This window comes from Triplophysa dalaica, chromosome 2 (genome assembly GCF_015846415.1).
Source record: "Triplophysa dalaica isolate WHDGS20190420 chromosome 2, ASM1584641v1, whole genome shotgun sequence".
NCBI classification, from domain to species: domain Eukaryota; kingdom Metazoa; phylum Chordata; class Actinopteri; order Cypriniformes; family Nemacheilidae; genus Triplophysa; species Triplophysa dalaica.
In genome coordinates this window covers 19,838,932-19,858,841 of record NC_079543.1, presented here as the reverse complement: position 1 = coordinate 19,858,841, position 19,910 = coordinate 19,838,932, and the positions used below count along the sequence as shown (strand labels likewise).

Below are 19,910 nucleotides of genomic sequence, written 5' to 3'. Positions count from 1 at the left end.
TCTCTTCACCAGCCTGTGTTCCAGCAGTCTCTGGAAAAACATGACACAACAATAACACTTTTTTGTTATTGTGTGCACATGCAATATAATTATTTACCTGGTTCCCATGTCTCCACCACGTTTGTTTCTCCAATGATCGAAGCCACCCTGGTCTCCAGTGGGGACAGAGTGAGTCCGCCCTGGCCCCCACCAGTCGCAGACACACTCTGACAGTAAGAGGCAAGCATTTTCTTTGCCCGTACCTTGAGATCGGGCCGTGTCTTTTTAATGTCTTGAACCGTCCATTGGCCTAACCAACTGCATTCACTGACGCGGTGACATGTTGCCACTCAACATATTTTTTGTAAGTAATGCCACTGCCGTGGCCACCAAACAAAATACCCTTTCTCTCCTCCACCTCACTCACAAGAACATCCATTTCTGTGTCAGAGAAATTGCGCTTCTTTGCCTTGCTCTCCATTGCTGCCATTATTAAGCGTAAAGAACCATTACTTTGCTGGGACATTTAAATATGCACAGACATTTATGAGGTAATTTGCATTGGCTATATACGGATGAAAGTGGGCTTGTGAAGGGCGGTATGTGAGACATTTTCACTGCGCAAATTATCAGGTAGGCTGTGATTTATATAAGGGAAAATTACGTGCAGGTGTGCATATCCAAGGTTTTATGAATCGAACATTTTCAGCATTCTGTTGTACGTTCACTTTTAGGAAGATTTCTATGCAAAGTTTTAAAAATGAGACCCCAGGTAAAAGACAAGGGTCCGTGGGCAGCGAGGCGGCATGTGCTGTTATAATATTTACACGTCTGTTTGTTGTCCACCTTGTTTAGTATCAAGCACATCCAATATTCCGCAGTATATATTTGAAGACTCATAAATAATCCAGAATATTTTAGTAATAGCCTACTACCTATCATTTAAAGGTATATTTAATATAAGGAATATTTTTATACTTCTACTCACACAGACATACAGCCACACTTGCGTTGTTTTATTTACAAGAAGCATGTTTATTATTAATATTACAAAAGCAAGATATGAAACGATCCAAGAACACAACATTCCTCTTCACAGACATTTGATAATACACTAGAATACACAATATATAATATATATTGTGCGTATATATAATTTAATTAACAGGCTTGGTGACAGCAGTTAAAGACAGTTCAATACCAAACAGCAAGAGCAGAATAGAGCAAGCTATTTAAGTTACAGAAAACAAAGAAACTAAGGAGGAAGAAAGAAGGGCGAGGAAAAAGAGATCAAAACGGGGAGAGAAAAAAAATTAAGATTGAAAGAACCTTTATACCTCTTCAATAATCAATACCGCTAGTACACAGAGCATGTCACACTGGTAACTGAATACAGCAGTTGTTTAAGAATGGCACAGGATTATCAGTATTTAGACCCATGCAATGCGGTTTAATACCCAAGCAACCAGCATCAGTCCACAGTGTCGTGCATGTCGAAGCGCTCAAGTTCACGGGCAGATCGCAATTCTCCAACAACCGGACCATAAGAAATCCAGAGGATATTAAAAGAAAAACACCAACTGACAGGTTCAACTTTAAGACTTCAAATGTGATTTGGTAAACAAATCGCAAAAAAATGTTTGTCTTCATCGGAGACCTATCACCTGGGCAAGCAAAATTTCACCTCGAAATGATCATCATCATCCATCCTTCATAAGAAGATGGTCTAAAGTCCTCATAACAAGCGTCCGAGAGGCAACAAAGGTCTGGACCTAAACAAGACACATTTTCACTCAAACTTTACTTGAATGAGCAAAGATCATCAAATTCCTTCAGATCGAATGATCAAGCAGCAAAACCACCGACTCACACTCCAAAACGCGTTCCATACGCGCTGGCTAAATGTCTGCACCAGTCATTTCTTAGAGGTTAACAACACTGTTATGTTTTGATCCTTCTTCATAAGTGCTCCTCAAAGTGCATTAATCTTCACCTTTGACTACTCTCAAACAAGAGAAACAGAAAGAATACAGAGCTCAAGAGTGTGTGGTGTATACTGTATGCAAGAGACTAAATGAGAAGTATAGCAGTGTGAGAATTGCGTGTATGTGTCTGTGTGTGTGTGTGAGAGAGAGAGAGAGAGAGAGAAAGAGAGCAGTATTCTTCAGGCCATGTTCATGGTGAAGCAGTTCCACGATGAAGTCTCAGCCGTTGTAAGAGCTTCAGTGTGAGCGAATCCTCTGCTGTACCTCAGCATCAGGTCAAGTCTTCAACAACTCCTCAGAGCTCAGAGAGGTTTATCAATGATGGTCACACCTACCAAACATACAAAATATATATATACTTTATATATCTTTATATATAAGTATACTGTAGATATAGATGCATATGTATTTTAGAAAGGGTTCCTCACAAAAGGTTCATCGTACTTGGGGGTCCCTAGCATTGAAAAATGTGAAAGCCCCTGGTCTGACACATCTAAATAAGTTGCTGAAAATAGCTATTTAACTTTATCTGCGGTGAAGGGCATGTAAAAAGTGAAAAAAAATCCTTATTTAAGATCCCTTGTATTTTATATGTTTAATGTAAAACACTAGGCAAAAGAGTACACAACAGGCAGTGATACTCATTTTAGACAGTTAAAACCGCCACATGAACTCACTATGTAGATTTTAAACTCTTGTCTTGCCGAAACAAATGGTCAAATATTGAGTAAAAATACTAGTACATGTATATGAGTGAGTGCGTTGCTCTGTGTTAGACAGTATTTCAAATAGTGTGCAATGATGTATACCGCTCACTACACATACTGTTCTACAAAACTTAGGCATGTGATCAGTCAAGGACAAAAAAGGACAAACACTCACCCTCGCCCGACCCCAATCCCCCCCAAAACAGACTTTTATGTTACTAATTAATTGTGACTGGATTAAAAAAAGGAAAACTGTCTACAAAAAATATATATTTTTCACTTAGCAACACGAAAAAAAACTATTATAACTTTCCGATTCCGTATGCCAATTTTGGAAATATCAGTTTAAATGTTTATTAGTTTAACAGTCAACTAAACAATATTTAATAATAAAGGTTGATAGTTTGTGCAAATATCTTATGCTAATGTCAAATAAGATGGCATTTACAAATGGCCCTTGAGTAGTTTATACTAGGCCTACTTTAAGGAATTATTGTAATCAGCAGTAATGCCTTAAACAATAATTGAACACAAAAAAGTATATTGTAGTCTTAAGAGACTTCCATACACAGCCTCTAGATAGCGCATCTACGTCTTTCATACAGCGTTTTTTCCAAATTAATCCGCAGGTTTTGCAAACGCTGCATGTTGCGGTTTAAGTTAATTTAAATGTATTCTTTCAGTAGAGACTTCAACACGTTTATATAACAGTGACTAGATTGGCCATTTGTATAGTTTCAAGCCATCAAATCACATAACGTCTCTATGTTTTAATGTTTAATCATATCAAATAGACATCTCAGCTTCCAGACTCTGGATTTTCTGTATGCGTTACAAAACACTGTTCAGTTCCCCCCTTAATTAAAAAGGAGAAAAAACACACATTTTGTTGAGTACCAAAACAGCCGTGTTTGGCTTCTATTAGTCTGTTTTTGGACTCTCTGGAAACATAAAGATAACTCCCAAAATGATTTTTTCCTGAATGAAGCTGTCACTCTGCATTTATAACAAGTGTGTGCATGACATAGAGAGAGCAGAAAGGATCCTGTTGGCCAGCTGTATGATTACCACGCGCACATCCCCAAACCCGCCACAAATGAAAATAAATAGAATTTATGCAATTTACGTGGGGGATCCCAGCAAGGTCCAAAAATATGGAAATCCTATTTATACGGAAAAATCACATCCCTGAAAACCACTGTAGTATGGTAGTATGAAATGTTCTGACCTGCGTAACTGCGTCCTGTGCTCATGCAGGTGGCAAGTAAGGTCCATTTGTCAGTGTTCGGATTGTAAAACTCCACTGAAGCCAGGTTGCAGGAACCGTCATCTCCACCAATCACATATATCAGGTTATTCACGGCACACACACCTGGAACAAAGGAACATCTAACTTCTAAAACACAGCCATCAAAACAATACACTGTCAATCCAAAAACATCCTAGCTGGAAGACATTACCTGCGTTCCTGCGGCACATGTTCATTTCAGCCACCTGTTTCCATGTGTTGTTGGCGGGGTCATAAACCTCACAGCTCTTTCTAACCAAAGGACCGTCATGCCCACCCACGGCATATAGCATACCTTTTAACACACCTACACCTGTAACAGCGCATGTGTGGATAACACAGATATGTAGATCATATGAGATTAGAGTGTGTCTGTGTGTTTACCTGCACCACTACGGCGAGTTCCCATCTCTGAAGTGTAAGACCATTCATTAGTGTTGGGATTATATGCCTCAACAGTACTTAAACATTGACGCGTTGCTCCATCATACCCTCCCACCGCATAGAGCAGACCTAAAAACAGTGTTTAAAATCGGTGCAAGTGAGTACTTATGTTGCGTGCCTTTTAAAGAATGTACGATTCTTATTGGACTTGGCAGCCCATATACGGACTGTGATTGGCTGTCTTGTAATCACTCACTTCCAACAACTCCGACTCCAACGCTGCTGCGCCGTGTGTTCATGGGATTGACATGGAACCACTCATTTGCTTTTGCGTTATATGCCTCTATAGTGGCTAAACCTGCAAACCATCACCATCGTCACCAGTTTTATCGCAATTATGATGCAAAACAAGTTAAGCATAGCTTTTTATTGTAAATAATGAACAAATTCTGCTGCATCGTTTTTGTGTATATGTGCAAGTGTATGCAAAGCATATTTAATTTAAATACATTGTGCATGTGTTACCCGTGCTGCCATCGAAGCCCCCTACAGCGTACAGTAGACCGTTGAGCACAGCGGCCCCAAGTGTTGACCTTCGGTCCTGCATGCTGCTGACACAGCACCACTCGTCTTTCACCGGGTCATAGGCGTCCACCGTCCTCACCCGCAGTGACCCGTTAAACCCGCCAACAGCATATACAATACCGCCCATGTAAACCACACCTACATACAAACAATACACAAACAATAAAAAAGCAAAAATTCATTAATTCACACAATAATGACATAGATGAATGACATTAACGAATTGTGGTGTCACAGAAATACAGATACATACAGTATAGAAGAGTAATGTAAATCTGTGAGGAACACCAGAAAAATGTGACCGTACTTCATACACAAGCAGTGATCAATTTTGGGCAAAGACCAAGAGGACATCAGCAGCCAGGCAAGGTTAAACACAGACCACTTCACAAGATGTAATTTGCCAAGGTCATGGATAGGATTCCCAAGGAATATACATATTAAAAATGTAAAGCCTGATGGTACAGCCACTTTGAATAAAAGCAACTGGCAACTGCATCAATGTAAATGTTTTAACATACGAGCTCTATAGACAGAAATCAGTTCGAATCTTTCTGCACATAATGACATTCATTTCCATTTTCTCACCTGCTCGACACCGTCTGGAGGGTAATTCTGCCACTTGAAACCATCTCTCTTCCTCAAAATCAAAGCATTCTACACTGCGGATGGCTTTAGGGGCCTGCCCCCCTACCACCACCATCACCTGAAACACACAAAGACACACATTCCAATGGAAACCCACAAGAAATGTAGCAGAGTAATTGTAAAACTAAAAACTGTTTTAATCTTCAATGCTCATTAAAACTCAGAAACAAATGTATAGTATAATGCAATGAAAGTTGAATAAAAGCATCTGCCAAATGCATAAATGTAATGTATCTCCATGTTTCATGATTTATATATATGAAGAGTTTGGTTCCAAATAATTTTTCAAAAATTATGTTTTTATTATGTTATCATGTTTTAATTGTGTTACTTAGGTGTATTTTTATGTTATTATGGCTTAAATCAAAACAAACCAAGTGCAGTTTGATTGATATCAATTGGAATGCACAATAAAAAAACATGTTTTTTTAAATCATTTTAAAACTTAGTGAGTTATCTAATCTTGTAACAAAACTCTTCATTTATTTTTGCAATAAACCATAATTATTAAACACCCTTTTATGTTACTGGGTTTTGCAAATATCTAACCAAATAAAAATTATATTTTTGTCTTTCGTTATTTCCTTAATATGAATTCAGACAGCAGCAGGTTTATTGGGCTACTCTCATTTTAATGCACAGCTCCAGATACACAACTGACTTTTTGTTATGACACAGACGACACCACAGTCAGGTTACTTCTTTGGCCTTGCTTTGGTACTATCAAATACTTACGACAAAAATAACCCTACCAAGACTCTTCAGACAAACCTTTGGGTAGCTGATAGGAGTTCTCACTCTGGTACGGATGGTTTTCATCATTGAGCGCTGCTCAGCAGGCAGAAGGTGGTACTTCATGGCTTCAATTAGGTAGTCTTTACAGGCACTGCTGTTCTTCACTAGAGTTTCCATCTCCACCCTCTACACACAAACACACACCTATGTCTAATGATAATAAATTGATTTCCTTATCAAAGCCTTGTGAATATGCGCACACACACCTGTACCAGGTACTCTCTGGAAAGGAGGGGTAAGCGAACCTGTTCCATCAGATGAGCCATATGTTCTTGACGCACATCTTTATCATGTGTGACCCATGCGATGACTGCTTCAAACACCTGCAAACACATGATTCATGAAGGGATTGATTTTAGACCGTTTCATTGGACTATTTATATTTAAATCAATTTATATTCATATTTTATTGTATAACAATTTAATTAAATAAACAATATTATTTATACAAATAAACAATTTGTTACTTTTAAGTTTCATTTAAGTTTTGCCAAGTAACGGTTCTTCTACTGGTGACCCAAAATAATACTGGCTAGACTATGGAATTAGTTTTTTGCCAAAAACAATGAACGCAAACATTTACATTTTACATTTACATTTAGTCATTTAGCAGACGCTTTTATCCAAACCGACTTTCAGAGAGTTCAGGGAGCAATAAGCGATATGTCATACAGGAGCAATACAATAGTTCCTAATTAGGGCTGGGCTATGTGACGATGTCATCGTATATCACTGATTTCACGCAAATATCCCGATGTCGATTACAGCAGACAGATAACAGACGATAATTCAAGAAAATGACGTAACATGTGCGCATGCCTGGTAGGACAATCTGACGGGTAGTATGAAATTTCAGGAAACCTGCAACATTTTTCTTCTGCATCTATCTATGGTTTATCTAAACGCTTTACCTGATGAAAGAAGTCACTGCTACACTGTTTTGTGCGATTAATTATCGATTATCGAATTTTGTTTTAAAACAAATTGCCCAGCCCTAGTGCTAATACAAAGTTACTAGTTTCAACAAAAGCTAGACCACTACCTAAGAGAAAGATAGAGGGTTAGTTTCTTTTTTTTCATTTGTCTGTCAAGTTTTCACAGAAGAGATGGGTTTTAAGTAGTTTTTTTTCATGTTGTGAGAGATGTTGTTGACCGGAATGAATTAGGAAGAATGTTCCACCAGGAAGATTTACCGCCCTTTTGAGAAGGCAATACAAGACACCGCAGGTTTCCTGAACGCTGGCTTCTTGATGGGGTGTAGTAGGGTGTGAAAGTATGCCGGTGCAGATCCAGTGATAGTCCTATAGGCAAGCATTAGTGACTTGAATCTGATACGGGCTTCAACCGGTAGCCAGTGGAGAGAGATGAAAAGGTGTGTCACATGACGTTTAAGAAACGAACAAAAATATATAATGTGAAAGCAAAAAACTCTGATAACGAAAAGAATGAACTTAACTGCAAAAATGTAGTAGTTTTTAATCGTTTTCTAAGTTTAATTGTTTGCAAACCATGGTTTGCTGCTAGAGTTTTCATTTGCACTTTCCCACTGTTTCTACAAGATCTTAACTTAACATTCGCCTTTCTAGCTTTTACCTTTCTTATTGGCATGCGAATTATGATATCTTTAGATGCTGCGGTTGCCATGGCAAAAAAACAGTATGGTGCCCACGCCTTGCTCCTTCCAACTCCTGTTTCCATGACGACGAACACGCGCTCACTAGCAGCTACAGCTATTCCCATATTGTTATTGTAGCGGCAGTCCGTTACCATGGCAACAGGGCTGCCACAGTCTACAAGATAATATCACCTGTGTGCTGCTTTGGTTACTAACAGCGGACTGACACGTATGGTGGTTCACTCATCTTGTTACCTTTTCCTCTGATGGAATGGTGAGCTTGTCACTTGCTATGAGGCTGCACACTTGATCCATGCCCAGATTGAGAAACTCCTCGCTCTGCACGACCTCGGAAAAGTGTTGCTCTGTGAGTGTCAATGAGTGGGAGAAAGCCAAAGATGTACAGTCTGTCAAACAGTGTTCCTGACACCAATGGATAAACAAACTACAGTATGCACGAAATTCTCAATTTTACCTGCATACGTGTTGGCGAGATGGAGAAGCTCAGTGCAGGCGTGCAGGTCGGCGAAAGCGCGGATACCAAGGCAGTTGGTTGGGTGAAGCTGAGTTATGAGAAACTCACAGCAGGCCTTTTTCACCTCCTGCAGTTGGAGCAGACCAGCGGCGGGCAGCAGCACCTAAAAACACACAAACACATAAACTTCAGAGGACCTTCAGAGGAAATTTAAAACAAAGTGGATTTGAGTGGATACAGCCTCATTTTAACACCCTCTGTCTAGTCAGCTGCACCGACACATAAGCTACTGACACCCACCCACACAACACACACGCACTTCCTGATTTCTGTCCTCTTTGTGTAATACAACACAAAATAAAGGCAAATTCAATGAACAATGAACAACCTTTTAGACATTTGAGATTCTTGGATTACAATTAAAAGCATAAAAAATGCATAATATCTAAGTGGTATTTTAGAAATTCATCCAAAGATCCACACACCTGCACGTTCTCTTCCGTGACTTGGATCTCAGCAGTGTAAACATAGTCGATAAGCATTCCCAGAGTCCAACCGTCAATCTCTTTGATTCGAACCTTCTTCTGACGGCTCTCTGTCATCTCTCCTAAAAACAGAAATAAAGTATGTCACTTTGTTTATAAGGGTCGAGCCAGAAACATCTGCGTGGATGGTCCTTGTCCAAACAGGGTCCAAATAAAAATGTTTAAGTGAATTTTATAGTGTCTACATTACATTACATCTAGTCATTTAGCAGACGCTTTTATCCAAAGCGACTTGTCTAGGCATGTGGAGGTGTCAAGATGTCATGTCAAGGTGTCAACAATACCTTTTATCATGGTTTTGTTTTGCAGTGAATATTTTTATTGTTGTACTCATTGATATCTAACTGTGATTCGTAACTTTTCAAACTGATATTGGAAAATATTGCAAATACATTAAGAAACACTGTGAACATTTATGAAGAAAAAAATCTTTACACAAAAGAATTATGACTAAATTACTGCTGAATATTGTTTCTGTACTTCTGAAAAATCGTATTTTTATATTTCGATTAAATTTTTATTTTCTGCCATAAATCATTATTACAAGTCACCCTTTATGTTTGTCACTGGGGTTTTGTAAATATCCAACCAATACAAAGTATTAAAAAGGCCTTTTCAACTTTGACAACATAGTAGTCATAGTTTAATTTAAAATGTGCTGTGTTTTTCCATTTCCTTAAAACAGCGAATTTGTACATCCAATGTTTTGGAAACAGCAAGGAAATGTAATTATTCTGCTTACAACTGTGCAAGCTTTTGCGATTTTATAGAATACATGATGTAGAATTATTTAAAGTCTTATAAATTGCTCATGGTAAAAATATTGTGGAATTAATTATAATGGTAAACACGATTATTGAATACTGGCACAAGTCTGAAGTGTTCCCTCTTTCTTTAGCCTTTATGAGACAATATTTACTTATTTTACAAACTAATGCATAGCACCACCCTTAACTATAACAATAATTGCACTAAAGTTGCACAGGTATCGTAGCTTGTAGATATATATGTGGTGCCAGAGGCAGGTCCAAAGTTCTCAGCATGCACTGCAAAAAGAATAGATCATACAACGTACTGTTTACAGCGTCATTTGTGGTGCTGTTGTTATGTTTGCATTCTATTTCAATTCTGTTTGCTGACAACAGCATTGTGCACTTTGGATTTATTTTTTCTATTATCTTGACCTTTTGCAGACTGCATGTCTAGAGTTATTAAAATAATTCTAAACAAAGAAAATATTACTAAAAATATAAATGAAAGAAAAATTAAGAGACCATTCCAAATGTTCATTTAATCAGCATTTCTAGATGTTTTGTGGCCATTTCAGGCCAACAAAAGGAATTTCAACAAAATTAAACCTCAGGGGCATGACAAGACACATGAAAACTGTGACGAAAAGGTTTTCATATAACTTTTCCAAAATACATATATTACTGTTGTATTGCTTAAAAGTTAATATGAATTTGTTTTCTTTGCAGTATTTGAGGTCTGAAAAAAATAGAGAGCATCTTTTTTTGTTGACGACACATTTCATTTTCTGCAAATAGAAACAATATCCTTTTTTTATCTGGGACAAATATTGTTAGTAGTTCACAGAATGCAACGAAAATTATAATTTTACCTAAAAACTTGCCTTTAAATAGTAAATTTAGAAAACAGTAATTATTTGAAATGGTCTCTTTTATTTTCCACGGCTCTATAAAAATATAAGCAGAATGTAACCCAAGAACCCAGCTGCTCAGGTTTTTATTTTCAAGAACCTTTTAGACCTATATAAATAGGATGAAATGCATGCATGTGAGCAAAGATTGTGTGATAAAATCCAGTTCTTTTATTTCCAGTGCGACCCCACATGTGTTTTTACCTGTAAACATAGCATGGAAGTATGGACTCCCAGCAGCTAAGACGACTCGATGAGCAGCTATCTCCACATCCTCTGCAATAATGGTGACATCACACAACACACTCTGACTGCAAAGAGACAGAAAAACATGTCAAAAGACCTATCAAAACAACAAACATGTAAACAGTGTTCGAAGGAAAAGTGCAAAAAGGAGAAAACAAATGTCACATTAGACAAAAAGTGTCATGAGACAAAAAGTAAGTTGTTAGATTTTGAAGACAGTGATGGAAATTACTAATATAAAACACATACAATTGTTTTTATACGACAGAAAAACATCACGTACATTCAATATTATTGTTACGGATAGCCTTGACCTGTATCACACACACACACCTGCGGAGCTCGTTCATGATCCTGAAGGCTTTCCTCATGTGACGTGGATTGATAGTGACTGCACTCGGTTTCTCACACACATCATCCTTCAGCTGCACAGCTTTATGATGACAAAGCTTAGTGCATCTGAAACACACACGCAAATCATCACCCACCAGAGTACCATATACACAACTCCCCCTGAAAGTATACAACCAACGTGTGTATGTCTCATTTGCCATATGGCAGTCAGTTTTATGACAGGTGGCAGATGTCACGTGACCTTCGTGTTATACTGATTTACTCTGTATTGACATTGTTACAGTAGTGTGAACACAGGTCACTCATTCACATTTACACACGCGCGCGCTGTTCTTACAATGGATGTATCTCCATAGCGCTGGCTCTATTCAAATCAGTCTGCGTCTCTCCATCTCGAATCGAGCTCTGTCGTTCAAATTCCGACTGTGTCCCGTCCACCGAACTGAGCCGAACCGGGCTTGAGTGAGTCTCCGTGTGCGGGTCCAGCTCCGCTGATGACGATCGGCCTCGCCAACGCTGTCAGTGTGACCGCTGTGTCCGGATAATAAGCAACAGTCCGGTCCGATGTGTGGGTGAAGACAGGGCACATTCGGAGACTGAGACGAGTGTTATTTTTCTACATCTCACACAAACAAGAGTGAAGGAAAGACAGACGCTCTCCTTCGACGAAAACGAGAAAATATGAACGCACCCACAGCGCCTCCAAACGGTGGAAGACTTCGTTACATCTTTACGTTTACATGCGGAGAGTCAACGAACATGTTTTCGGCTTATATATCTTTCGCAAAGTATAATGTGTTTTATAAAACCGTATCAAACTGGAGATGAAAGGTCCATTAGGTCAACATTATTAGTCTTTACTTAACATTTTTAACACTTCAAATATTTAAAGAATTAGTTAGTTCAACCCAAAGTTACGTTTTCATTATCACGTGAGTTAAATTGCATGTTTTGGGGCCCGGCCGAAGTACACAAGTCAGGCAGTAAACACAATAGGGGCATTTGTCACAAAAATACAATTTGTTCAACACACTGTTGTTTTACCCAAGTTGCAGTAGAAGTATATAAAAAAACTATACGAACATTTAAAACGTATCTTCATGACTACACAAAAACCAATCTAGTATAATTACGGTTCCTAGATTTTTTTACTACAATATATAGATATTAAACTATAAAGACAACGCAAGGTTGTGGGTTCGATCCCAGGGGATTGCATATACCTATGTATATATGTATAGGATAATGCAATGCAAGTCGCTCTGGATTAAAGCGTCTGCCAAATGCATAAAAGTAAAAAAATGTACATCTGTGACTATGTATTTTGGCTTATACATAGATATTAAGAAATCTGTATATTAATGAAGTAAGTGTGGGGTGAGACTTTTCGTCTTTAAATGCAAATGTTCTTAATCTTAACCCAGTTTAATATGCAGATCGGGCTATTGTTGCAGAAATTCTGTGGCCCTTTCAAAACAATGCGTGGTTTGTTTGAATGTTGGATTATTGGCTTAACCAGTTTAACACCTCCATGATAAGCCATGTTGACCTGCGATATTAAAGATTTTAAAGTCATCAAAGACCAGCAAACCCTGTGATATAAAACATGAGACTTCACAAACTTAAAGTCATTGCTACAATGTTTATTTTCCATCAGTCATTTGTAGCCGAATTGTGTCCAATAAACAGAATAGGTCTCTGAAATCTTTAACAAAATATAACCACTATTTACAATACTTTTAAAAAATACAAAAGTATACAGACTTTGCAAGTTGTCTTTGTAAAAGACGTAGAAATACATGTGGTACTTATAGATTTGGCTGGGTAGAAACACAAGGAGCTATAAGCGATACATTTGAACTATCACAAATTTGGTAACATTCCGAGTAAAATATACTGTTCTAAATAATTACTGACCATATCATGAGAGACTATTGTCTACGTAACAACTTTAACTCATATCATCTATCAAAAGTATCTCTTGCTTCAGAAAACTTGTGCTACAATTCATGATGTGTTCCATTTAACATTTGAATAGCCAGAAACAATAGAACTCGATAAAATTCTATAAAAATAAGACACATAAAATTGTGTGGCGACATTTGGAAAGTTGTCAGAAACACAATGAATTGAGAAAAAACATTTAAAATGTCCACATAATAAACACTGATGTTTGCATACAGAGATGTTTGAGACTATTGAGGTCTGTGAGGGACAGTTTCTCAGTCTTTGTCTTCAAGTGTTGAAGAGGGCTACATCTCTCTCCGTGGTAGGTTAAACACTCCCTCTCTGAAGCACGCACACACTCACACACACTTTAACACCAAATAAAGTAACACTGTTTGCATGATACTGTAACACTGACACATTACATCATATGTGCAACATCTCTCACCATTCTTTACTTAAATGAGACAATGATCTTCATTTTATAATGCATTGTTTGGTTTTGTTCCTTCTTTGTTTTGTTAATTTTCTTTTATTAAAAGTGCCAAAACCTTCTCTGCTCTTCTTTTTCACAATAACCTTCATGAAAGCCAGAAATGCTTCGCTTTAGTTCCTTTTCTGGTCATGTTTCCACATTTGCATTCATGTCCATGGATTGTCATAAAACTTTGGTGCAGAGATAAACAAAGCGTCCATCTTCAAACAGCAGATATTTGCTCATTTTCTGTAGAAGAACAAAAAAACAAGAGCATGAGCATTTTCTTTACAAAAACCTGATATACACCTATATCCAGTGGCCATTTTTCAGTCATACGTACCATCCTGTTGTGGTCGTCGTGGCGACTGGCAATGGCCGTATGCTGGTAATCTACTTGATGGGCGTATCGGTGAGGGATGTTCACACGATCTTTTAACAAATCGAGACCTCTGCAGCGCTGCTGTGTAGTCTGGTGGGCGTCTGCCATGAGCATGACTAGGGGTGTCTGCGTCAGCCATTGTGAGAGCAGTATAACCCGGTGGTGTGGGCGGAGGCTCTCTAAAACGCCGCTCTCTTTGATTTGCAATGCTTGCCGTATTAGGAGTCTCGTCCTTCCCACCTCTACGTTTTATCGTTCCTGTGTCGCCTTCCAAGTCTTCGCACCAATACCCGGTAGGTGTGCTCACGTGACTACCAATCCCTTCGGACAGTGTCTCCCAGCTACGGTTGTCATAATAACCGACACGATGTTGAATATTTTGGATGTTGTCATGGGAACCACTGGAGCAGGATGTCCAGCTGCCACGACCACTGTCTACCGCGTCCAATGATGCGCGGTCGCACTGATCCTGAGTCAGAGAGTATGACCTGAGAGAAAGAAATATCAAATCAGTTTTGTAGTATTGACAATCAGAAAACACAGACACAAACAAATGGAATTTTTAGATGGTGGTGTATAAATCTCCTACCCCAAGCTTATTTGGTCAAGCTCCGTCCTACATGTGTTGTGTGGATGTGTAAGCGCACGAGTTTGAGCGTGCTCATCAGTTATGATGAAATCAGAGGAGGAGGAGCTTAACAGACTCAACTGATCTGATGAATCACTCACAACCAACTGCGGGCCTATGAGACAGATAATTACTCATTACACGCCTGCTACAATTCACTATAAAACATACAGATTTTAATCGACATACCATATGTACTGTGAGGTGATGTGCGTGGAGAGGAAAGCAAAGAAGCGGCGTTTGATTGGCTGTCCTCCGTCAGCTTTTGTTGTCTGTCCCGCCCCTCTTCTGAGAGAGAAACACACTTAGAATGATTGATGACTTCTCAATACAACCAAGACTTGAAGCCAGCAGAGGGCACTCTTATGCCACTCGAACTCTGTGTGTGATCAATTGTTTATTTATAAAAGTGAAAACATTCTAACCAAATGATGGCGGCTCTTTGTCAGCTGCTTTCTTGCGACCAGCATTTCCATTTGGGTGCGGAGGAGTGGAGCTTCTCTGACTGACGGGAGACGCATCTGTCCGTCGTCTCTCACCTAAGCTCTTCAGTGCTGAAAAACAAACACATGAACGTTAGCAACCACAATACATGCAAAAATGACCAAAAATCAAACACAAACACAGCAAAATACCATTTTGACCTGCTATAGACAGAAGTTGACAATGGATACCAACTACACAAGTCAACCAGTGAATTTGGTAAAAAGGGTCATAACAAGCTATTAAAACAGTTTTCTAGAATATTGACTCTAAACAAATGGTTTAAGGAATATTTAAAGGTTAAAGATGAATATATCTATTTCAATCATAAGTGCTGTATTTTTGTATAAAAATTTCAGGATCACAGAAAAATACAGCAAAAAATACAACACTAAATTTTTCATATTTATTTTAAATAAGACTCATTTTTATTTCAAACAGTTTATTAAAGATCAATATGCTTACTGGTTGGGTGCACAAAATTTAGTACGCTTTGTTGATATTTGTGTTTTCGGAGTTTAAGTTACCGTTTTGTGAAGCAGCTGAGCCAAGGTCTAGCACCTCCTGGAGTCGTTCGTCCAAAAAAAAAGGACTGGCGTGCCACCAGCACGGCATATTAGTTCTGCCGGTCGCAAATAACTGGCTGATTGACAGCAGGGGTGTAGGGAGAAGTGATTGTTTGCTGGGACTTCTAGTTTCTATGCTTGCTTCTTATATACTCTAATGTTTGCTTGTCATAGTTTATCTTTTCTTATATAAGAAGTTTAAATGATTGTTTTGTTATTTGTACTGAATGTCTTACTTAGACTGTTTATGGTTCTCCCCATGTGTGTTTAGTTGGACTAGTCCATTTGTATAAATGTTTTCCTTTGTGTCATTTGAGGAAGGTCAGTTTTGTTAGCCGCTCAGTTCAGTTTGCTCTGGGCTAGATTTTGTTAATTGAGCTAAGTTCGCTTTTGTTTATCTCGTTTCTTTAGTTAAGTCATATGTGGATTTCTTGTTTAATTAAGAAAATGTTAACTTGAAGGTTTTTGGGAAAAAATCTTTTATGCTTGGGAACTTTTTTGCTATGCCCCTTATTTTGACTGCTTGGTCCCTGACAAGGATAAAAACCAACAGACGGAAAAAAAAATCCTAAACTCCTAAAGTGTTATGTTTTTTCTCTGTAACGGATGGTGTATGGTGCAGACTACACTGCTCTCAAAACTTCAGAGTAATTAAAAGTTACCGTCATATATGTGAACAGGGCTTTAAAATATTAAACTTACCAATAGGGCCAACTAGCGATTACCAATTACTTTTACAGGCTTTATCCATTTCTGACATACTTGGCTTTTGCCACTATAAAGAAGGAATAGAAGCCGTATAGATACAAGTCAGACTCACATGTGCTACTAGGAGGTTCACACTGTATAGAGAGGTCTTGAAGTGTGTCCTCGTCGCTCTCATAAGTGTGCGTGTCCAGATACTGCCGCACGCATCTGCTCATCATCTCCACCTCATAGAGTTTCTTAGCGCTGAGGAAAGAGCTCCGCCTACCTTTCCTCTTCCCACCCATTGTTCCGATGTCTGAGAAAGAAGAGCTGCTCACTTGACTCAGAGATCTACACACATACAGACAAAAAAACACTGTTAATGACAACATCGATCCACTTAACACATCAAACCAACGGAACAGAAATGATCAAGGGGAAAACAGTCCTTCCTGTCAGTTTAGACATCAGGACAAATCGGTTGCAGTAGCTGTAAGAAATGTTTAACATGCACAACAGAGAGCAGAGTAACTATATAAGAAAACTACAGGTTAGCGAAATATGTCTAAAACAGTATCAAAATAGTACATTTATAAAGCTTAAAGGTATACAGAAAAGATTCATGCTTTTCTAGAGGGTAAAACTGAGCATTTTGTGGAATGAAGAAAATATTTTTGAAGACACAATGCAACTAAAACAGACTAGAAACAAAGTGTATGTGGAGTGAATTATGTACACAACACAGCAAAACAGTTAAAGGGAAAGTGTGCATTTATTTGTAAATAAAAACGATTCTACAATAAAAGCCGAAAGTGAAAGTCTACCCAAAAATGAAAATTCTGTCATTTAGTTGTTCTAAACCTGTATACATTTAGTTATTCTGCACCTGTATACGGGTCAATGACGTGACATGTATTTTTTGTGTCCAAATTCATTATTTTCCTAAAAAGAATTTGAATAAATACATGTCATATATCAAATGGATCTACAATATGTCCTTTATAAGAAACCCTTTTCATTTTATTGAAATTCAATAGATTTTTTGAGTTTTGGTGTTTGAAAGACCAAAAATGTCAGGTGGTGCGACCGTCCAAACATACAAACAGAGAACAAAACTGAGAAATAAATGTTAATTTTCTCAATAAAATTCTTAATAAAATATTTTGGCATGATTTTATGTTAAATTTCTTATATATGAGGGGGAAAATACTCAGTGCTAAATACATTAAATGTATATTATTTTAAATTAATATATGGTCGCACCACCTGACATTTTGTTATTTGTCATTGACCCATACATTTAGTTATTCTGGACCTGTATACATTTACTTGTTCTGCTGAACAGTAGGAAAGATATTTGGAAGAATGTTTGTTACCAAACAATTCTGGGGCACTCCTGACAACCATACTAGGACAATACTATGGTAATCAATGTTGCCCAAAACGGTTTCCCACATTTAGTTTTTAACAAAGAAATGTATACAGGTTTGGAACAAAACGAGGGTTAGAAAATAACCACATTTTCATTTTTGGGTGAACCGTCTGTTGCTCTGTTTGAGTATGCACATCGGCATGGATTTGAGGTCCAATGTTATCCATTTGTCTGTCTGGCCAATGATAAAAAAAGTGTTCTGGAAAACCTGTTAGAAAACTATCAATAATTCCTTTTGGTGATGCTAGTGGTGCAGAAATGACACAATTCACCTTTAACAGAGAAAGTGAAAGACAGAAAACCAGAGACAGTAGCGGTCCCACTTACCCTAAACTCCTCCACTTTTTCTTCCTACAACAGAGCCAAAGAACAGAAAAATGGAGAGAACGAGGACACAAAAAGACACTAATGCTTAGACAGTGAAGCCCAGAGAGCAAAAGCCCATATAAAGCAAGTCCAATAAAGACACCAAGCACACAATGACTGACAGCAGAAACTATCAGCAATGGATATACGCCACACAGTGTGTGAGTACATGTCTGTGTCATTTTATTATCAATGCTGAATATTTGTATGAGTGTGAGCATACCTGGTTTTAAAGAGCAATGCAGGATCCATGGTGTTGGAAGCCATTCGAAACACATGCCTGATCTCTCTTGCAATCATTCTCAACTTTTCGAAATTCACCAGACCATCCACTTTTGAGTTGTTGCCTATAAAACAGATTTACTAGCGTTTAACAAAAAGTTTAAAAGTAGTATGCAAAATATTAGGATGACCCAGAATGTCTTTGAGATCCCAAAATCACTTGATACTTGAAACTCCTTGGTCACGCTTAAAAAGCAATGGAGATTGTGCTTTTTCAGCTGCTGCTCCAAAACTGTAGAATGGTTTAACTTTGTCTATTAGAACGTCTACCTTTGTAATCATGTTTAAAACTCGCCTTAAGGCATATTTTTTTGATGAGGCTTTTGCTAATATGTAAATTTGTTGTTAGGACTTGATGTTTTATACTTTTATTACCATACTACCATTTTTCTTGTCTTACGTAGTTGAAAGTATTTTTTTCCTCTTCTTTTCTTCTATTCTGTTTTATATTGCATTACTGTATGGAATTGTGCAGCACTTTGGTACACAATGTTTCATTGATTTATTGAAAATAGTAGCTTTACTCCATGAGGAGTCTTTCAGATATGAGAGTTAACATTTTTTACTTGAAATAAAATTGAGGAAACAATCAAGCACAATAAAATGTATAGATGTACATTACCCTCATGGAGGAAGGTGAGGTCTTTCTTTACAACAGGAAACAGAGGGATGACGGGCGGTTGCAGGTTATGCTTGTTGAGAAGGTTGCGATATTTGGCCATATTTCGTGACGGGTCGAACACATCCTGAAGTTCGGCCATAAGCTTCTCGTATTTTCCGGGCAAGCGTTCCCATGTGGATCGCAACCGTGAGACTGGTGCTAGATTAAACCCACTACAAAACCCACAAACAAGCACACAAAAACGACAAATATTAGCCAATGTGAATTTCCTGACCTTCCCGAGGGGGCACCTGGGACGTATATTGCTAGCGAGTTAGCCAATTACCTTATAATAGCGAACATGGAGTTAAAGTTCTTGCAGTCGCGGCAGTGAAGGGCAATTTTTATAAAGTGCTTAATGATCTTCAATCTTTTGGCCAGGTTGGTTTCCCGCACGACCTCCGTTGCTACCCAGAAAGTCTCTTGGTTCACAAGACTTTCGAAATTGCGAAGGGTGGTGGTAGACTCTTGTGGGCGGAGCTTGAAGAGGTCATCGATGTAATCTGTTGGTTCGATGCTCGAGAAGAGAAGATAGTTGCGTGCTGACAGCTGATTGGCTATCTCCATGGAGCTTAAGGATAACAGAGAGACCTGAGATTCTCGCTGCATCTCCTGAGCTTCCACATCTGAACAAAGCGTCTCTGTCTCCATGTTGTTCTTTAGATAGTACCTGACATGGGAGATAAAACATTACACTTATTTCAATAAATCTTATTTCTGAAAAGAAAAGCGCGT

The 19,910-nt window shown here is 38.2% G+C and overlaps 2 protein-coding genes across 12 annotated transcripts in view; both read right to left on the bottom strand.

Moving 5' to 3' along the window:
* Positions 1-1,008: 1,008 nt before the first annotated feature.
* Positions 1,009-11,916, bottom strand: klhl2 (kelch-like family member 2). Of its 2 annotated transcripts, XR_008905092.1 has the most exons (16): positions 11,604-11,916; positions 11,246-11,371; positions 10,871-10,977; positions 8,947-9,068; positions 8,462-8,624; positions 8,242-8,351; positions 6,578-6,694; positions 6,348-6,497; positions 5,517-5,634; positions 4,869-5,066; positions 4,600-4,701; positions 4,344-4,472; positions 4,132-4,272; positions 3,900-4,043; positions 1,850-2,295; positions 1,009-1,751 (listed from the first exon to the last, which is right to left on the bottom strand). XR_008905092.1 is itself a non-coding variant. In XM_056736427.1 (15 exons), exons 1-15 carry the CDS (start codon positions 11,618-11,620, stop codon positions 2,267-2,269), a joined length of 1,773 nt encoding a protein of 590 aa, XP_056592405.1. In that variant the 5' UTR covers positions 11,621-11,916; the 3' UTR covers positions 1,009-2,266. The 2 variants fall into 2 exon arrangements, 1 of the variants encoding a protein (XP_056592405.1); XM_056736427.1 differs by having other exon boundaries at positions 1,009-2,295.
* Positions 11,917-12,894: 978 nt separating this feature from the next.
* The window catches only part of rapgef2a (Rap guanine nucleotide exchange factor 2a), a 31,864-nt gene continuing 24,848 nt past the window's right edge, over positions 12,895-19,910 (bottom strand). For 6 of the 10 annotated variants that reach the window (XM_056767551.1, XM_056767586.1, XM_056767558.1 and 3 more), the window contains 10 exons: positions 19,462-19,845; positions 19,137-19,348; positions 18,456-18,579; positions 18,194-18,217; positions 16,568-16,785; positions 15,124-15,252; positions 14,888-14,986; positions 14,660-14,813; positions 14,032-14,558; positions 12,895-13,937 (listed from right to left, as the gene is read on the bottom strand). In XM_056767551.1, the coding sequence (XP_056623529.1) occupies positions 13,912-13,937; positions 14,032-14,558; positions 14,660-14,813; positions 14,888-14,986; positions 15,124-15,252; positions 16,568-16,785; positions 18,194-18,217; positions 18,456-18,579; positions 19,137-19,348; positions 19,462-19,845 (1,897 nt within the window). In that variant the 3' untranslated portion in view covers positions 12,895-13,911. The remainder of the gene's footprint in view (positions 13,938-14,031; positions 14,559-14,659; positions 14,814-14,887; positions 14,987-15,123; positions 15,253-16,567; positions 16,786-18,193; positions 18,218-18,455; positions 18,580-19,136; positions 19,349-19,461; positions 19,846-19,910) is intronic. The other 4 variants (XM_056767567.1, XM_056767576.1, XM_056767615.1 and 1 more) reach the window with 2 other exon arrangements.

Bases quoted from the DNA above. Each gene is read 5' to 3' on its own strand.
- klhl2 (XM_056736427.1), bottom strand. The intron at 4,702-4,868 runs GTAACACATGCA...GATGGTTTGCAG, and splicing joins GGGCTTCGATGGCAGCACGG to GTTTAGCCACTATAGAGGCA. The intron at 4,473-4,599 runs GTGAGTGATTAC...CACTGTTTTTAG, and splicing joins TGGAGTCGGAGTTGTTGGAA to GTCTGCTCTATGCGGTGGGA.